At 34.0% G+C, this 14,632-nt stretch overlaps 2 protein-coding genes across 2 annotated transcripts in view; both read right to left on the reverse strand.

The window, feature by feature from the left end:
- Nucleotides 1–1,875, reverse strand: part of LOC133180493 (receptor-type tyrosine-protein phosphatase T-like) — a 16,193-nt gene extending 14,318 nt beyond the window's left edge. The window contains exons 1-4 of the mRNA XM_061315005.1: nucleotides 1,745–1,875; nucleotides 1,528–1,634; nucleotides 1,333–1,442; nucleotides 715–779 (exon numbers count right to left, since the gene is read on the reverse strand). Coding sequence (XP_061170989.1) covers nucleotides 715–779; nucleotides 1,333–1,442; nucleotides 1,528–1,634; nucleotides 1,745–1,868 — 406 coding nt within the window. The 5' untranslated portion in view covers nucleotides 1,869–1,875. The remainder of the gene's footprint in view (nucleotides 1–714; nucleotides 780–1,332; nucleotides 1,443–1,527; nucleotides 1,635–1,744) is intronic.
- Nucleotides 1,876–2,166: 291 nt separating this feature from the next.
- LOC133180330 (teneurin-4-like) lies at nucleotides 2,167–14,084 on the reverse strand. The gene is made up of 8 exons (XM_061314876.1): nucleotides 14,005–14,084; nucleotides 13,171–13,233; nucleotides 12,486–12,719; nucleotides 11,597–11,848; nucleotides 11,349–11,483; nucleotides 10,316–10,453; nucleotides 6,818–6,958; nucleotides 2,167–2,180 (listed from the first exon to the last, which is right to left on the reverse strand). Exons 2-8 carry the CDS (start codon nucleotides 13,223–13,225, stop codon nucleotides 2,167–2,169), a joined length of 969 nt encoding a protein of 322 aa, XP_061170860.1. The 5' UTR covers nucleotides 13,226–13,233; nucleotides 14,005–14,084.
- Nucleotides 14,085–14,632: the final 548 nt, after the last annotated feature.

Genomic DNA, 14,632 nt, shown 5'->3' on the forward strand with positions numbered 1-14,632 from the left:
GTAGGTCAGATCCAGCATCCGAAGCAATTCCAGTAGTGTGCATCCTTAGATGTATCATCCATGCAAGTTTGGTCAATATAGGGCTTATAGTTACTTGGAAATGAGACCTGCTCCAAAAACTTTAACCTGCTCCAAAAACTTTAACCTGCTCCAAAAACATTAACCTAGTCATTCTTTAGCTGAAATTCCAGCATCTGAAACCTTGACTGCTACATTGAAACACACTAGAAGCATCCTCCATGCATCTCTGACTAATATAGGCCATAGAAGTACTTGAAAAGAAAACTGCTCCAAAAACCTTAACCTGGGACGCCGACGCCGAGGGTATTACATAAGCTCCCCCAACTTCGTTGAGGTGAGCTAAAAATACTTTATAACGAAATAAATGATAGTCATTGTACGCGTGCGCAGAAAAATTAAAGAACTTACCACGATCTCAAGTCAACGATTTGAATGTCCGTAAACAGTGGATTTTGATACAGTCTTTAAAAAAGATTTTCAGAATATATTCCTCACCTTTGCATGCCCTAATTCAATTTTATTTACACTTTTTACGCTAAAAATAAAAGTAGCGTGACCTTGACATGGGCGATAACAACGATACTGTATATACGACCTTTGTTTTTTTTTTCGGTATTTATATTTTGCAGTTTTTTTTTCATTAAATTATGTAACTTTAAATGTATTTTTAACTCAATATGTTATATTCAGTACCTCTGTCTCTTTCATTTTTCTTCTTGATTTGCCCCCGGTTATCTTTCTCCAATGCTCGTGCTCTACTATAAAAAATATATTTTCTACATATAAGGTCAGTTCCTGCAGATGAGAAAAAACAATCCTATACAATTGTTTGCTTGACTGGTCCCTGAACAAAAAAAATATCAAACTTGAACTAGATATAACGAAAAGCAATTGAAGGTAGTTTGAGAAAGAAAATTTATTACATTTTCAATAGTGAAAAACTATTATCCATTTATTGAATAAAAATGATATTTTCTCACAGTATGAAAGGATACCATTGATATTCTCTCACAGTTTGAAAGTAAGTTAAAAAAAATCTGAAAATGTAATAAACAGAAAATTCAATGTTTTATAGTCGGAGATGGAGTTTTTTTTCACTCGTGAGACAGGATTTTTGTGCTCCGCACTCGTGAAAATATTAAAAAAAAAAATCCTGTCCCACTTGTGACATAAATTCCATATCCAACCACAAAACATTGAATATCCTCTATATATTTATGTATCTTCGTACATTGTCAGACATATTTTCAAAATTTATTATTTAACTTTTAATGTGTTTTCTTTTGATATTTTCTTTTTCTTTCATCTTACCGTCTGAGTAGGGTAGCTAAAATGACACCAATGACGAGAACAGCGATTAAAACGACGACACCGACAATGACAGGCAGCGATGAAAAGGAATCCAAAGATGTCTTCAAAGGCTGAAAGGTTTGATACATAATTTTAATGAATTATGCTTACTAGTACCTCCTGAAAATTCTTTCTATACATGTGTCATAGGCTTACCTGTTTAAACATGTAACAGTCTCCTGACACATGGTGACACGTCTGGTTGACACACTCTGTGCTACAGTTCATTTTACAGTTGATACCCCAACTCACTTCATTACATTCTATAGAATAGGAGCATTTACTATATTTGAGTATTTCCATGAACACTAATATTGTTGTAGAATATCTCAAACTCTACGAAATTGCCATCTAACAGAAGATGATTCCTTACTGTTCATACAGAGTTGTCCTTCGTATCCAGCAAAACATCCGTCTAAACATGTACCATTGATATGATAGCACTGAGCGTTATTTAGACAGTGTCCACAACTTTGATTGCAGTTGTTACCGTACATTCTGCCATCACATGCTTAAAAATTAAAAACGTTTTGGATAGTTTTATTCTAGCTCACTTCGTTTGTCCGAATATAAAATACACATTCTAAGGATAAGAATAACAAAGAATTCATTTGTTAAGGATGGGTCTCACTTTAACTTTTAGTTCGTGTTTTCTCTGAGATAACTCTTTAAAAGTGTAGTGTTTTAATACGTATACTCGGTATTTACAACTGAATGTAGATTTCGCAAAGTGAAAGATCGAGTGCCTAATCTGCATGTCAATTTCTCGAGCTATCCACTGTGTCTTACGTCAGTTCAGGGGGAGGGGGCTATGGAAAATAACATTGAATGTGTTACATTAAAAGTTTAAATCTAAAGTTTAAACTTATCTATAACTAGTTATAGATAAGTTTACACTTTAGATTTCAACTTTTAATGTAACAAATGCTCTCTGCATTTCCATTCTATTTGACAGCATTTTTATATATTCACATTTTTATTTCCATATATACCGTTCACGGTAGCTCAGTCGATAGAGCGCTCGCTCCGTGATCGGGAGGTCGTGAGTTCGAATCTCGGCCGCGACAGACCTAAGTCGATAAAAAATAGGTAGCAACTGTTCCTTCGCCATGCGCTCGGCACTTTGGAGTGAAAGTTGCGGGTCTTTCGGATGAGACCTTAAAAACCGAGGCCCCGTGTCACGGCAGGCGTTGGCACGATAAAGATCCCTTACTGCTCAATGGCCCTGAGTGCCGAGTAAAGGTCAAAATTTGAAGCCCTTCACCGGTATATGGTGACGTCTCTATATGAGTGAAAAATTCTCGAATGGGACGTAAAACAATATACAATCAATCAATCAATCATATTTCCATATAAATATAAGGAATCGCTCTATATGCAAATTATTCCACGTTACCATCTATCAGTAATGTTCCTGCCTTACCTAACAAACTGGACAGTGATTCCTTATACATATTGTTTCATAATATTTATATAATTGTTGCATTTATAAATATAAGCATTAATATATATAAAGCGCCAGACGCAGTATACTTTTCATATTCTTTGTAAATATACGTGTTTACCCTTAGGTTAAAGCGATACCTCGGCGATCGATCAATAACGAGATCACATGAACGAATTTAATTAGTTATGTTATCTCGAACGAAGAAGGAGTGAGATGTTCTATAATATTGTCTGCCTTTGTTCTCGAAGATGATATGGACAATCTCAAGTAAACTCTATAGAAATGAAAATCGCCAACGCGATCTAGTTGTGCTGATCACATTAGGCCAACGTTGTGGAAAATGACAAAATATGCCAATTTTTCAATTTCATTTTAATCTTAAATTTTTCAAATTGCATTTTGATCTTAAAAACCTAAAATTAATTATTTGCAACTCTAAAATCAACCTTCAATTTACTCAAGCAACATATTCTTCGTTAAAATACCGATTTTTGCATGAATTTTGGGCTAGAAGTTCTTCAGAGCAGGCCAGCCCCTAAATAAAATTATTATAATTTGATAAGATGTGATTTAAGGAATTATTTACTATAGGATTTTCTAGGGGCAGCGCAGTCTTTTAAGGTCGAAATTCACAAAAAATTACAAGAATTAGAAAACCTGTTTTTGACAACCTGGTTCATAATTTCATTGCCAGAATGGGTCAAATGGTGTAACCGCAGTCTATGAACACTGGAGGTACATTTTTAGAGTCGTGATTCGAATCCACCTGGTGCCACACTTTTAAGTTTTAAATTCTCGTCTTTTCAAGCACAATTTTAATTTTTGAAAGGGGCTTGTATATTTTCCATCAATCATGTATCTTTTATGCATGTTTATTATTGATATAAAAGACACTAAAGTAAAAGCAAATCGTAAAATCTAATGAACCTAAAACAAAGTTAAGTGGAAATATACCTCAGTATAGCACACTTTCGCTGAGGACAAGAATTATTCACCGTGTAACTCGATACAGATTTTCTAATCTGCAATGAGCTGTTAATGGATTTATATTTTGTATATTCCCTCACATTTAGTCAATCAGTGTATTTGCTTTTATTCCGTCTGTACTACTAGAACTTGTCTGAGTTATTGAACTAGAAAGTATACGTACTGCTTGTATTATTTGAGCTTTATATATTTAAAATTAGATGTATTAATATGTAGTCAATGTTCTAAACTCATATCTCAAGATCTGAGGATACATATCGGTAACTGTACTCCCTTGGATTTCACTATAAAATTTGTATACACTAATGGCATGCTTTTATTATATTCAAGGAAATGTGCAAAATAAAATATGTCAAGAGAATTAAGGCTATAGATATTACCGTAACAATGAAAAGTAAAGAATAATTCAAATTACACTTATACTGGTAACAAACGCAAAATGTTATGACAATATCACGCTACACAGTTAATGTCTATGAAAAGATTCCTCCTTTACATGCATTGCTAGAAATTAAATAATGTTTGAGAAACAAATGTATGCATGTCACCTTAAGTCATTGACCGGAATGGAAATCGACAGACTTCTTGTACAGACTTAAATAAATCCCGGCCCTATAGGTCGGCGGTACAATTATAACCTTTCCTTTCTTTGGTGTTAGATAGAAGAATCCGTCAAAATAATTTTCGCCATCGTAATAAAGTATAAGAAATATCTTATTCTAAATGGAACTTTGCGATTTTTTTTCTTTTACCCAAATTGAAGCGTGAATGAAATAAATAAACAGAAAACAAATGACAATCATAAAAACAAATTTATTTACGCCTTAGTGTTCCAGATCTGTCAAACTGCGTTTATTAAATGTGTTCTAATTGGAAAGATTAGGTAATGATCAACTGTAAAATTATACCATTTTTAAATGGAATAAAAGTGAACATAACGAACAGTGATGTATGTCAACAATCCATTAAACAAAACTAATCGTGAACAGGGCAAAAAATGCAGACCCTTGGAATAAAACAGAGGTGGGATCAAGTGCCTTTGAGGATTGGGCATCCCCTTTTGATCGGTTACACCCGCTGTGAACCATAAGTATTGTACAGGCATTGCCAGTTTATTAATCTGTGAACTCGTGTACAATTTCAAAATGTTACAATAATCTAAATAATTATTACTAACTGAGAGCTGGCTACACAGTATTGAACAGTTAGATTTTAGATTACTTAAGTATCTATTTTTATGCCCCCTTATCGAAGATTCGGGGGTATATAGTTTTTGCCCTGTCTTTCCGTCTGTTTATCCGCAAAAAATTTAACATTGCCCATAACTTTTGATTGGTTGGAGCTATGGCTTTAATATTTCAAACGTGTATTCCTTGTGACAAGATCATTCTTTGGGTACCATCATATTTGATCTTTTGACCATGACCTTGGAATTTGACCCAGATTTACAAAATTTTACCCAACTTTAACCTTGGCCATAACTTGTGAACGGTTGGTGCTAGGGCTTTCATACTTCACACGTGTAACCCTTGGGACAAGACCTTTCTTGGGATTTCAATAACTTTGACCCTTTGCCCTTGACCTACCTACTTTTGAAAAACTTTAACATTGGCCATATCTTTTGAACGGTTGGTGCTAGGGCTTTGATTCTTCACATATGTAATCCTTTTTACAAGACCTTCCTATGGATACCAAAAACTTTTACCCTATGACCTTGGAGTTACTTACTTTTTAAAACTTTATAATTGGCCGTATCTTTTGAACGGTTGGTGCTAGGGCTTTCATTCTTCACATATGTAATCCTTGTGACAAGGCATTCCTTTGGATACGAACAACTTTTTCCCTTTGACCTTGCAGTTTGACTTACTTTTGGAAAACTTTAACCTTCGCCAGTTCTTTTGAACAGTTGGTGTTACGGCTTTCATTCTTCACATGTGTAATCCTTGTGACAAGCCCTTCCTTTAGATACCAACAATTATAGCCCGTTAACTTTGACCTTGGAGTTTAACCTACTTTTGGAAAACTTTAACCTTGGCCATTTCTTTTGAACAATTGATTCTAGGGCTTTCATACTTCACATACTTGGTACTTTTGAAAAACTTTTAATCTTGGTCAAATCTTTTAAATGGTTGGTGCTAGGGTTTTCATATTTCACATAAGTATTTCTTGTGAAAAGGCCTTTCCTTGAGCACCATTAATTTTGACCTTGATGTTTGACTTTTGTAAAAACTTTAATCTTTTCCATATCTTTTGAACGGTTGGTGCTAGAGCTTTCATTCTTCACATATGTAATCCTTGTGACAAGGACTTCCTTTGGATACGAACAACTTTTACCCTTTGACCTTGCAGTTTGACCTACTTTTGGAAAACTTTAACCTTGGCCATAACGTTTGAACAGTTGGTGCTAGGGCTTTCATTCTTCACATGTGTAATGTTTGTGACAAGCCCTTCCTTTAGATACCAACAATTATTGCCCATTGATCTTGGAGTTATACCTACTTTTAGAAAATTTTAATCTTGGCCATTTCTTTTGAACAGTTGATACTAGGGCTTTCATACTTCACATATGCAAATCTTGTAACAAAACCTTACTTTTGATACCAACAACTTTGACCCTTTGACCGTGACTTTGGAGTTTGACCTACTTTTGAAAAACTTTAACCTTGGCCATATCTTTTAAACGGTTGGTGTTAGGACTTTCATATTTCACATTTGTATATCTTGTGAAAAGTCCTTTCATTGGGTACCGTTAATTTTGACCTTTTGACATTGATGTTTTACTTACTTTTGAAAAAAAAAAAATTTCCATATCTTTTCGATGATTGATGCTAAGGCTTTCATATTGCACAGGTATATTCCTCGGTACAAGACCTTACTTTGGGTACCAGCATATTTGATTTGCATTTGAGAACGTTTAATCTTCGCTATAAGTTGCCATACGAGGGCATCAGTGTTTCACAAACACATCTTGTTTATACATTACATGATTACAAAGTACATGTTTATACATACGTTTGTCACACAGAGTTCCCCTCCATCCAGGCTGACACCCTCCCTCACACTCCCCAGTAAACCTGTCACATCGTCTGGACACTCCACAGTTAACATTGCATTTTTGTACACAATCTTTACCATAATAACCAGGATTGCACGCTGAATATAATTTTGAAAAACTTTGTTAAGAAAGAATTCAAAAGAAAAAAAAATGTAAGAAAAAATGAAAACAGTAAAATTCAGTTATAAAGAACTCGCTTATAAGGAAATACCGGTTTTAAAGAACTTTCCCCCTTAGAGGACTTTTCACTATGTTTATCATACAGATATAAAGAATCTCTTTTATAAGGAGGCAAAATTTGAGGTCCCAGTGGCATCATGAGAACTGAGTTTCACTGTTATTTTTTAAAATATATTTCAAGGAATCTTATTATACAACATTTTTAATTTTATGATATAAAAGCTTTAATTACTCAGAAATCTACTATTAAATAAGCATATGAATTTTTTGTATATTGAAAACTCAGTGTATTATTCATTTTCCCTAAAAATGCTTATGATATAGGTTACATACGAGGGGTGACCAAAATGTTCGCGAAGTAATTGAATTACTTCCGTAGAAGAAATGAAATGAGGTTTCAGTGTTCATTATTTTTTAACATAGTCCTCTCCAATTTAAATGCACATCTGCCACCGTTCTGCCCATGCGCGAATCACGTGATACAGGCGGTCACGTGACATGCTCCGTAGCGTTCTGTCACAGAAGCTAAAAGATTTTTCCGAGTCTTATATTTCTTACCATGCAAATTATCTTTTATAACAATAACAGTCCATTTGTCAGAAATGGCCAAATTTCGGCAATAGGATTGGTGGATAAGGATATCCTTTCCCAGAATGAGCATGGTGACCATCAAAACCTGAACCCTCTGTCTTGGGAGCGTCGTTTTTCCAATGTGGATAAAGTATGGGTGCCTTCTTTTTATCATATCTGATATGTTTTAAGTCTAAAGTAAACGATATTTTAGGGATTTAATAATTATATTATTGTTAAGATATTCAATTATTTTTCCAACTGTAACTTGGCAATCTTTCATAACTAATTGTTCAACAAAGGACACATCTCTTCCCTAGCTTGCTTTCAATGGGCAACAGAACAAACATCGTATTTAACCATCTCCCTTCCTTCACTAAAACAATCAATCCAATTAATGATTGAGCTTCTGGAAAGTCTTTTGTCTTCATAAACCTTGTACAAATTATTATATGCTACTGCGAAGGAATTTCCAAGATACATGTTAAACTTTACACCGTTCGTTGCTCGAGTACGACTGAGTCAATCATTTTTCGTCACAAGTCACATACATATTGACGTCATTTTCACACTGTGACGTCACAAACATTACATAACATCTGCTATTTATAGAACATGTGTATGACTATATGTGTGCCAAGTTTCATCCTGATCTGAATCGTAGTTTTGTAAATATAGAGATAGTTCGCGAACTTTTTGATCACCCCTCGTATATTAGAGATAATGTATTTACTCAAGATTACTCTTTCAACCTGCCTGAACTTTTGAGCAAAAACCTAAAGAAATTCCTATAATGTATTTCAGAAACCTCGTTTCTAGTTATCTTTTAAAAAGACGTCCCAGGAAATCCCTGTAAGCTTGTAAAATACGTCTATATTTAGGACACTATTATATTTTTTGTGCTTAAGACAAGGAAGACACAACGAGAGGCCAATGGGCCACAACGCTCATCTGAGTAACTATAATGGTTATTCTGTTCATTCATCAGCAGATTCTTTTTCCTACATATTCTTATGAAAAATTTGATCAATACGATGGCCTTACCCTACACCAAGGGGCATGATTTGAAAAAAAATTCAGTCTACGCTACTTGAGGATGCTTCCATATAAACACGAGTTAATAATGGCTTTGCTGATCTAGAGACGAAGATTTTTAAAGTTTTTTTTTCTATATATCCATTTGTATATCTTTGATCCCCCGTTGTGCCCTGCCTTCTCCGGGATCATGATTTTAACAAACTTACATTACCTAAGCCTGCTTCTATATGAATATGACTAATTAAGGCTTTGCTGTTCTTGAGCAGAAGATTTTCAAAGATCTTCTGCTATATACAGTATGGAGGGATTTTAAGCGGGGTGTTAATTTTGGCTTTTTAAGCGGTTTGAAGAATCCACAAAAATTTTAATCGCTACATTGAACTCTATTTTGTAGGTACTGAACACAGGAACATAACTTTGATCTGGCTATTTACATGTCAACATTATATTCTCTGAACTCTAGCTTAAATTGGTATTTAAAAGTAAACGTACCGTTGACTCATCTGGGAGATATATCTACATATCTAAGGGTACCTTAAGTAATCTTTTGTTCAGCGGTACCACATTATCTTACTGATTTGTAACTTTATGGAATCCAGTATTTTTAAAATGATTGGCATGCCTTTGAGCATGTAAAAAGCCTAATTTTACACCCGCTATTTAAAGAAACCCGCTATATGGTATTCCTATGTATAGCTTTGATCCCTTTTTTGGCCTTGTCCTACATGTACATCCGGGAGTCTTGATTCAAACAATCTTGAAACTATACCATCTGAGCATGCTTCTGTATTAATATGATTAATCATGACTTTACAGTTCTTGAGAAGATTTTTTTCTGAATATTCCTATATATAACCTCAATCCCCTTTTTTGACCCCTACGCTACCCAGATGGGTCATGATGTGAGCAACCTTCAATCTACACTTCCTGAGGATACTTCTGTATTAATATTTCTAATCAAGACTTTGCTGTTGTGGAGAAGATTTTTTACAATTTTTTCCATATATTCCTATGTATAACTTTGACAACCTGTTGTGGCCCTCCCCACCCCCTGGGGTCATGATTTAATCAAGCTTAAATCTTCACTACCTGTTGATACGTCTGCATTAATATTACGTCGCTGGTCTTCAGATTTTCAGGGAAAAAATTCTATATATTCCAACGTTAAACTTTGTTGTCCCACCCTATCCCTAGGGGATATGAACAAACTTGAATCTATAGTACGTAATGCAGCTTTCACATTAGTTTTACCTTTCATGGCGCAGTTGTTCAGAAAAAAAGTTTTCAAAAGATGTCACCAGATTTTCACGAATTCTTAATGAACTCCCATTGGAACAGGGCGTGGCACTTCATTTGAACAAACTTAAATCCCCTTCACCCAAGGATGCTTTGTGGCAAGTTAGGTTGAAAAAGGCTCAGTGGCTCTGGAGAAGAGGGTGAAATTGTAGAAAGTTAACAACGACAACGGACAAATTTGATCAGAAAAGCTCACTTGAGCATACTGCTTATGTAAACTAAAAAGATAACTAGTTGAAACGTTTACATGCAAAAATAAAAACTGTTTCCAGTTTGATCTTTTGATATACATATTAAAATGAATAACTAACAGGAATTCGAAAATCCTACGTTTCTTTTGAATGCTTTCTAATGCAATGGGATTATCTTACGTATTTTACACTTTTGTCCCTTTGCTCCTTCATTACAACCAGTCATACACGTGCCGTTGACATGATGACAGGTTTCTCCTTTACTACAGTTACCACACGATAAGGAACACCCCAGACCGTACGTTTGATCATCACATGCTGAAACAGAACAAAAAAATGCAATATATGAAATATTTGGACAAATAGAATATTATAAAAAAAAAACTATTATGATTTTTCTTAATATAAATGCATATGTTAGTATACTGTAGGTCAATATTTGCTAAAAATAAAAAAAAATTTCAAAACGCAACGTACATTACGCCTATTGCATGGTCGGCTTTGATACCCGTATGTAGCACGTAAATTGTAGTTGCACATATTGCATTGAATACATTGTACTTACGCCTATTACATTGAGGGCTTTGAAACCCCGGTATACAGCGTACATTGTCCATACGCCTCTCACATTGAGGACCTTGAAACCCCGGTATACAGTGTACATTGTACTCATGCCTATTACATTGAGAGTCTTGATACCCCGGTTTACAGCGTACATTGTACTTACGCCTATTAAATTGAGGGCCGTGATACCCCGGTATACAGCATACATTGTACGTACGCCTATTACATTGGGGGCCATCATACCCCGGTATACTGGGTACATTGTACTAACGTCTAGTACATCAAGAGCCTTGAACCCCGTTTTACAGCGTACATTTTACTTACGCCTATTACATTGAAGGTCTTGATACCCCGACATACAGCATACAGTGTACTTACGCCTATTACACTGCGAGTTTTGATATCCTGGTATACAGCATACATTGTACTTACGCCTATTACATTAAGGGCTTTGATACCCCGGTATACAACGTGCATTGTACTTACGCCTATTACATTGAAGGCCTTTATACCCCGGTATACAGCAAACAGTGTACTTACACCTATTACATTGAGAGTCTTTATACCCCGGTATACAGTATACTTACGCCTATTGCATTGAGGGCGGTGATACTCCGGTATACAGCGTACAGATGTACATTGTACTTACGCCTATTGCATTGATGGCCTAGATACCCCGGTATACAGCTCAGGCAGTCTCCTGTTGTGTAACACCTTTCCTCCTGACACCTTTTTGAACACTCTTGATCACAATTCACTCCGTACTTTCTTGAATCATTGCATCCTTAATTCACAAATTAACCACATATATATTATAAGAATTAAAAATATACCTAGGTTGTTTTTGTCTTCAAAATTCAAAAAAAGTATCAATGGCATTTTTTTTTTAAATCTCACCAAAAACTTGCAATTCACACACTTCGTTGAATGCTTTTTTAGAATAGTATTTAGGGTAGGTAACATTCCACTTCCTCTCGTTGTAATATATGACATAACGTCCATGAACAAGGCAGTTTATTGTTTTGTTCTCTAAAGGTGTTCCATTCACATTTTGTATTTCATGGAAGCAAAGCTTGCCACGTTCTTTTTGTGTGTAATTTGACACATAAAGGAAAAACCCAGCAAATCGATCGAAGTAAGCACCAGGACCTTAAAAAAGTTTATATGTCATTTTAAATTGATTCTAAAGAATTAATGGGTTTTGTTTTTAGTTATTTCTGTCTACCATGTAGCTTTACATTAAATTAAAAAAAAACTTCTTTTTCACATAACGATAAACTTTAGATATTGTTGTTTTTTTTCTGACCATGGATTTTTTGGTGCTATTCTCATATACATGTATATATACTTTACTCATCAACTGAATATTTCAGCATAGTGTATTACAGTTAATAAAATGAAAATATGTTTCGAAATGCTATATGTGCTAATTGTCCGCAAGGCATATATTTTCCCTAAATCACCATGAAATTGTTCATCAAATTTTAAGATAACCTTGAAAAAAAAATAGTGACGAGATTTATCAGTGAAATAAAACTATGTGAAATGTTCAGTATTATTGTGATTACATTTCAGTGAAAAAAAACTATGTGAAATGTTCAGTATTGTGATTACATTTACTTATCCTTTTAGCCAGATTAATTATAATCATGAAATATTATTAAGATAATAAAATTTTAATTTCTTGAGGGAAAAAAAAGATCTCGGTGGTTGAGACCCCTTTATAGGCCATTTACTGTGAAACCAAGAGTGAATTAGGGATACACTGATAGGACTACTAACGTACTCGGAGCATTATCAGTTCTGTAGTAGATGTTGACGTGATTGATGCTGGACACTCTCCCAAGGTCTACTCTCAGTGTAGCTGTTGGCATTCCTTCTGATATTGTACAGTGGTTCCCTGGTGCTGAGCGATCTGAATAATGTCCATCCACTGCTTTGCTTGCTCCCCATGCTTTGTCATATCCTTCATCAGGCCAATTGTGCGCTTGCCAGGCAGGTTTTCGTAGAGCTAAATTTTCTTACGAATGATAACATAAATACACTTTTTAAATTCAAGCTCAAATTTTAACGTTTTTAATTTCTATGCATACGAAAGAATGTAAATTTCATATATAGAAGCGTGTCAGTTTTTCCAATTCATGTAGTGTGAACTGATCCTTTAAAATTGAGGAGTCATGACAGAAAATGTTCGCTTAAGTTTTAGGCAATTCTAGTTCATTATTCTTTAGAGTCAAGTAAAGTTTCATTCTAGAGTAAATTTAGTGTATGAATTATTTTAAAATATTCGATATCCTGAGAAAGAATACTTTTTGTTTTAAAAAGGAAATCAAAGATTGGTACGTGAAGATTCTCTTTTTATATTTAATGTTGGGTACAGTTCATCTTCGTTGTTAATTTTTTTTTTTCATGTTTTAACATGATTACGTTAGTATTCTCTTTAATTAAAAAAAAATATGTCATAAATTTACCGTAAGCCTGGGCGTATATTATAAACAGAAGAAACTGAGCAGTGAGGAGAATCATTCTTCTTTCTGAAAAAAAAAGTTATCCATTCAGTCTACATGTATGTACATGTACATACACCAGGAAGAATCTCAACAAAAGTATATGATTCAAATCCATTGAATGATGTGGCTCTTTGAAAGAAATTTCATCTTTATTTCTAAAAGAAAATAATTTCTAAGGATGTCTAAATATATCTGTCTAGTTTAATATAAGTGAGATTTTTCAATGTTTTTTTTTTATATAGATCTTGTTGGCATTGAATACTTAACCTTTCTTTTAAGTAATGCGTGATCTTGTTTTACGTAGTATGATACCTTAGATATATAGTTGTTTATTCATAATACAGACACTAAACGTACAATTTATAGTATTGTTTTAAATATTTGAAATCAAAGTGATCATGATAATACTGTATTAATCATTAAACTTAAAAATTAACGGACTTTTGTTATGATATTTTTAATTAAAAATCAACGTTTGATCTTAATTTAATAAGGAAGTGATTTCATTCCAATCAATTTTATCTTTAAGTAAGTCATTTCCAATATCACTTGGAAAAAAAAAGGGTATATAGTGATGGGAATGTCTGTCCATTATCTATAACATAGTTGGACTGTGTATTCTATTTTACTTTTCGATCGGACAGACATAGCAAAACGTAGACTTTGCAATTCATCTCTTATCTGAAATTGCTCCTACTGAATAAAATTCAGTGAGACTTTCACAGAATCTTCATTACATTGTGTCTTTGTTTACCTCATGCTAATCATATTAAAACCAGAAAATACCATACCTACCAATATATGCAGTGAAGCAAATCTCAGGAAAGAGGAATTCGTCGATAAATATTCACACAGGGAGATCCTTTCAACAGATATTGAATGGTCCCAATATATCCACTGGAAATAATTGTAGATTTTTGTAAAATCTACCTTAACTCCTAATGCGTTGCTAGCAGTTGCTTTATCTCAGATCTGTACCAGGAAGTTGGGTAATAAAAAAAACTTCTGACTCACAGTGAACTTAAGAGACAAGGTCAAGAATATAATTAAAGCAATTAAAATAATTGTAGTAAGTAACTGTAGAGTTTATAAACAGGGAAATAAATTGTCAATCCTCTCATGCAAACACTCGTATCTCCAGATCTGGTTTCCCTTTCTTAAATAATAAGTAAAATAAATTTTAAGTAATTATATACAGTACTTCAAGAGGAAAATGTGTGGAAAGTATCAGTTTTACTTTTTTCCTTATGTTCATATTACAAACAAATATTCTTGAATCATTATTAAATTGCTCCTCCATATATCAGATTTTTCGACGGCAAGTAAAGGTAAAAAAAATTCATATAAAAATAATTTAGTATAAAAACGTCTTAGAAATCCTGTACGTAAAAGGTTTAAATTTAAAAAGAAATGTGTGTTTCAC

Source organism: Saccostrea echinata, unplaced genomic scaffold (assembly GCF_033153115.1).
Source record: "Saccostrea echinata isolate AGI-Se365-2 ecotype Australia unplaced genomic scaffold, CSIRO_AGI_Sech_v1 ptg000006l, whole genome shotgun sequence".
NCBI lineage: Eukaryota > Metazoa > Mollusca > Bivalvia > Ostreida > Ostreidae > Saccostrea > Saccostrea echinata.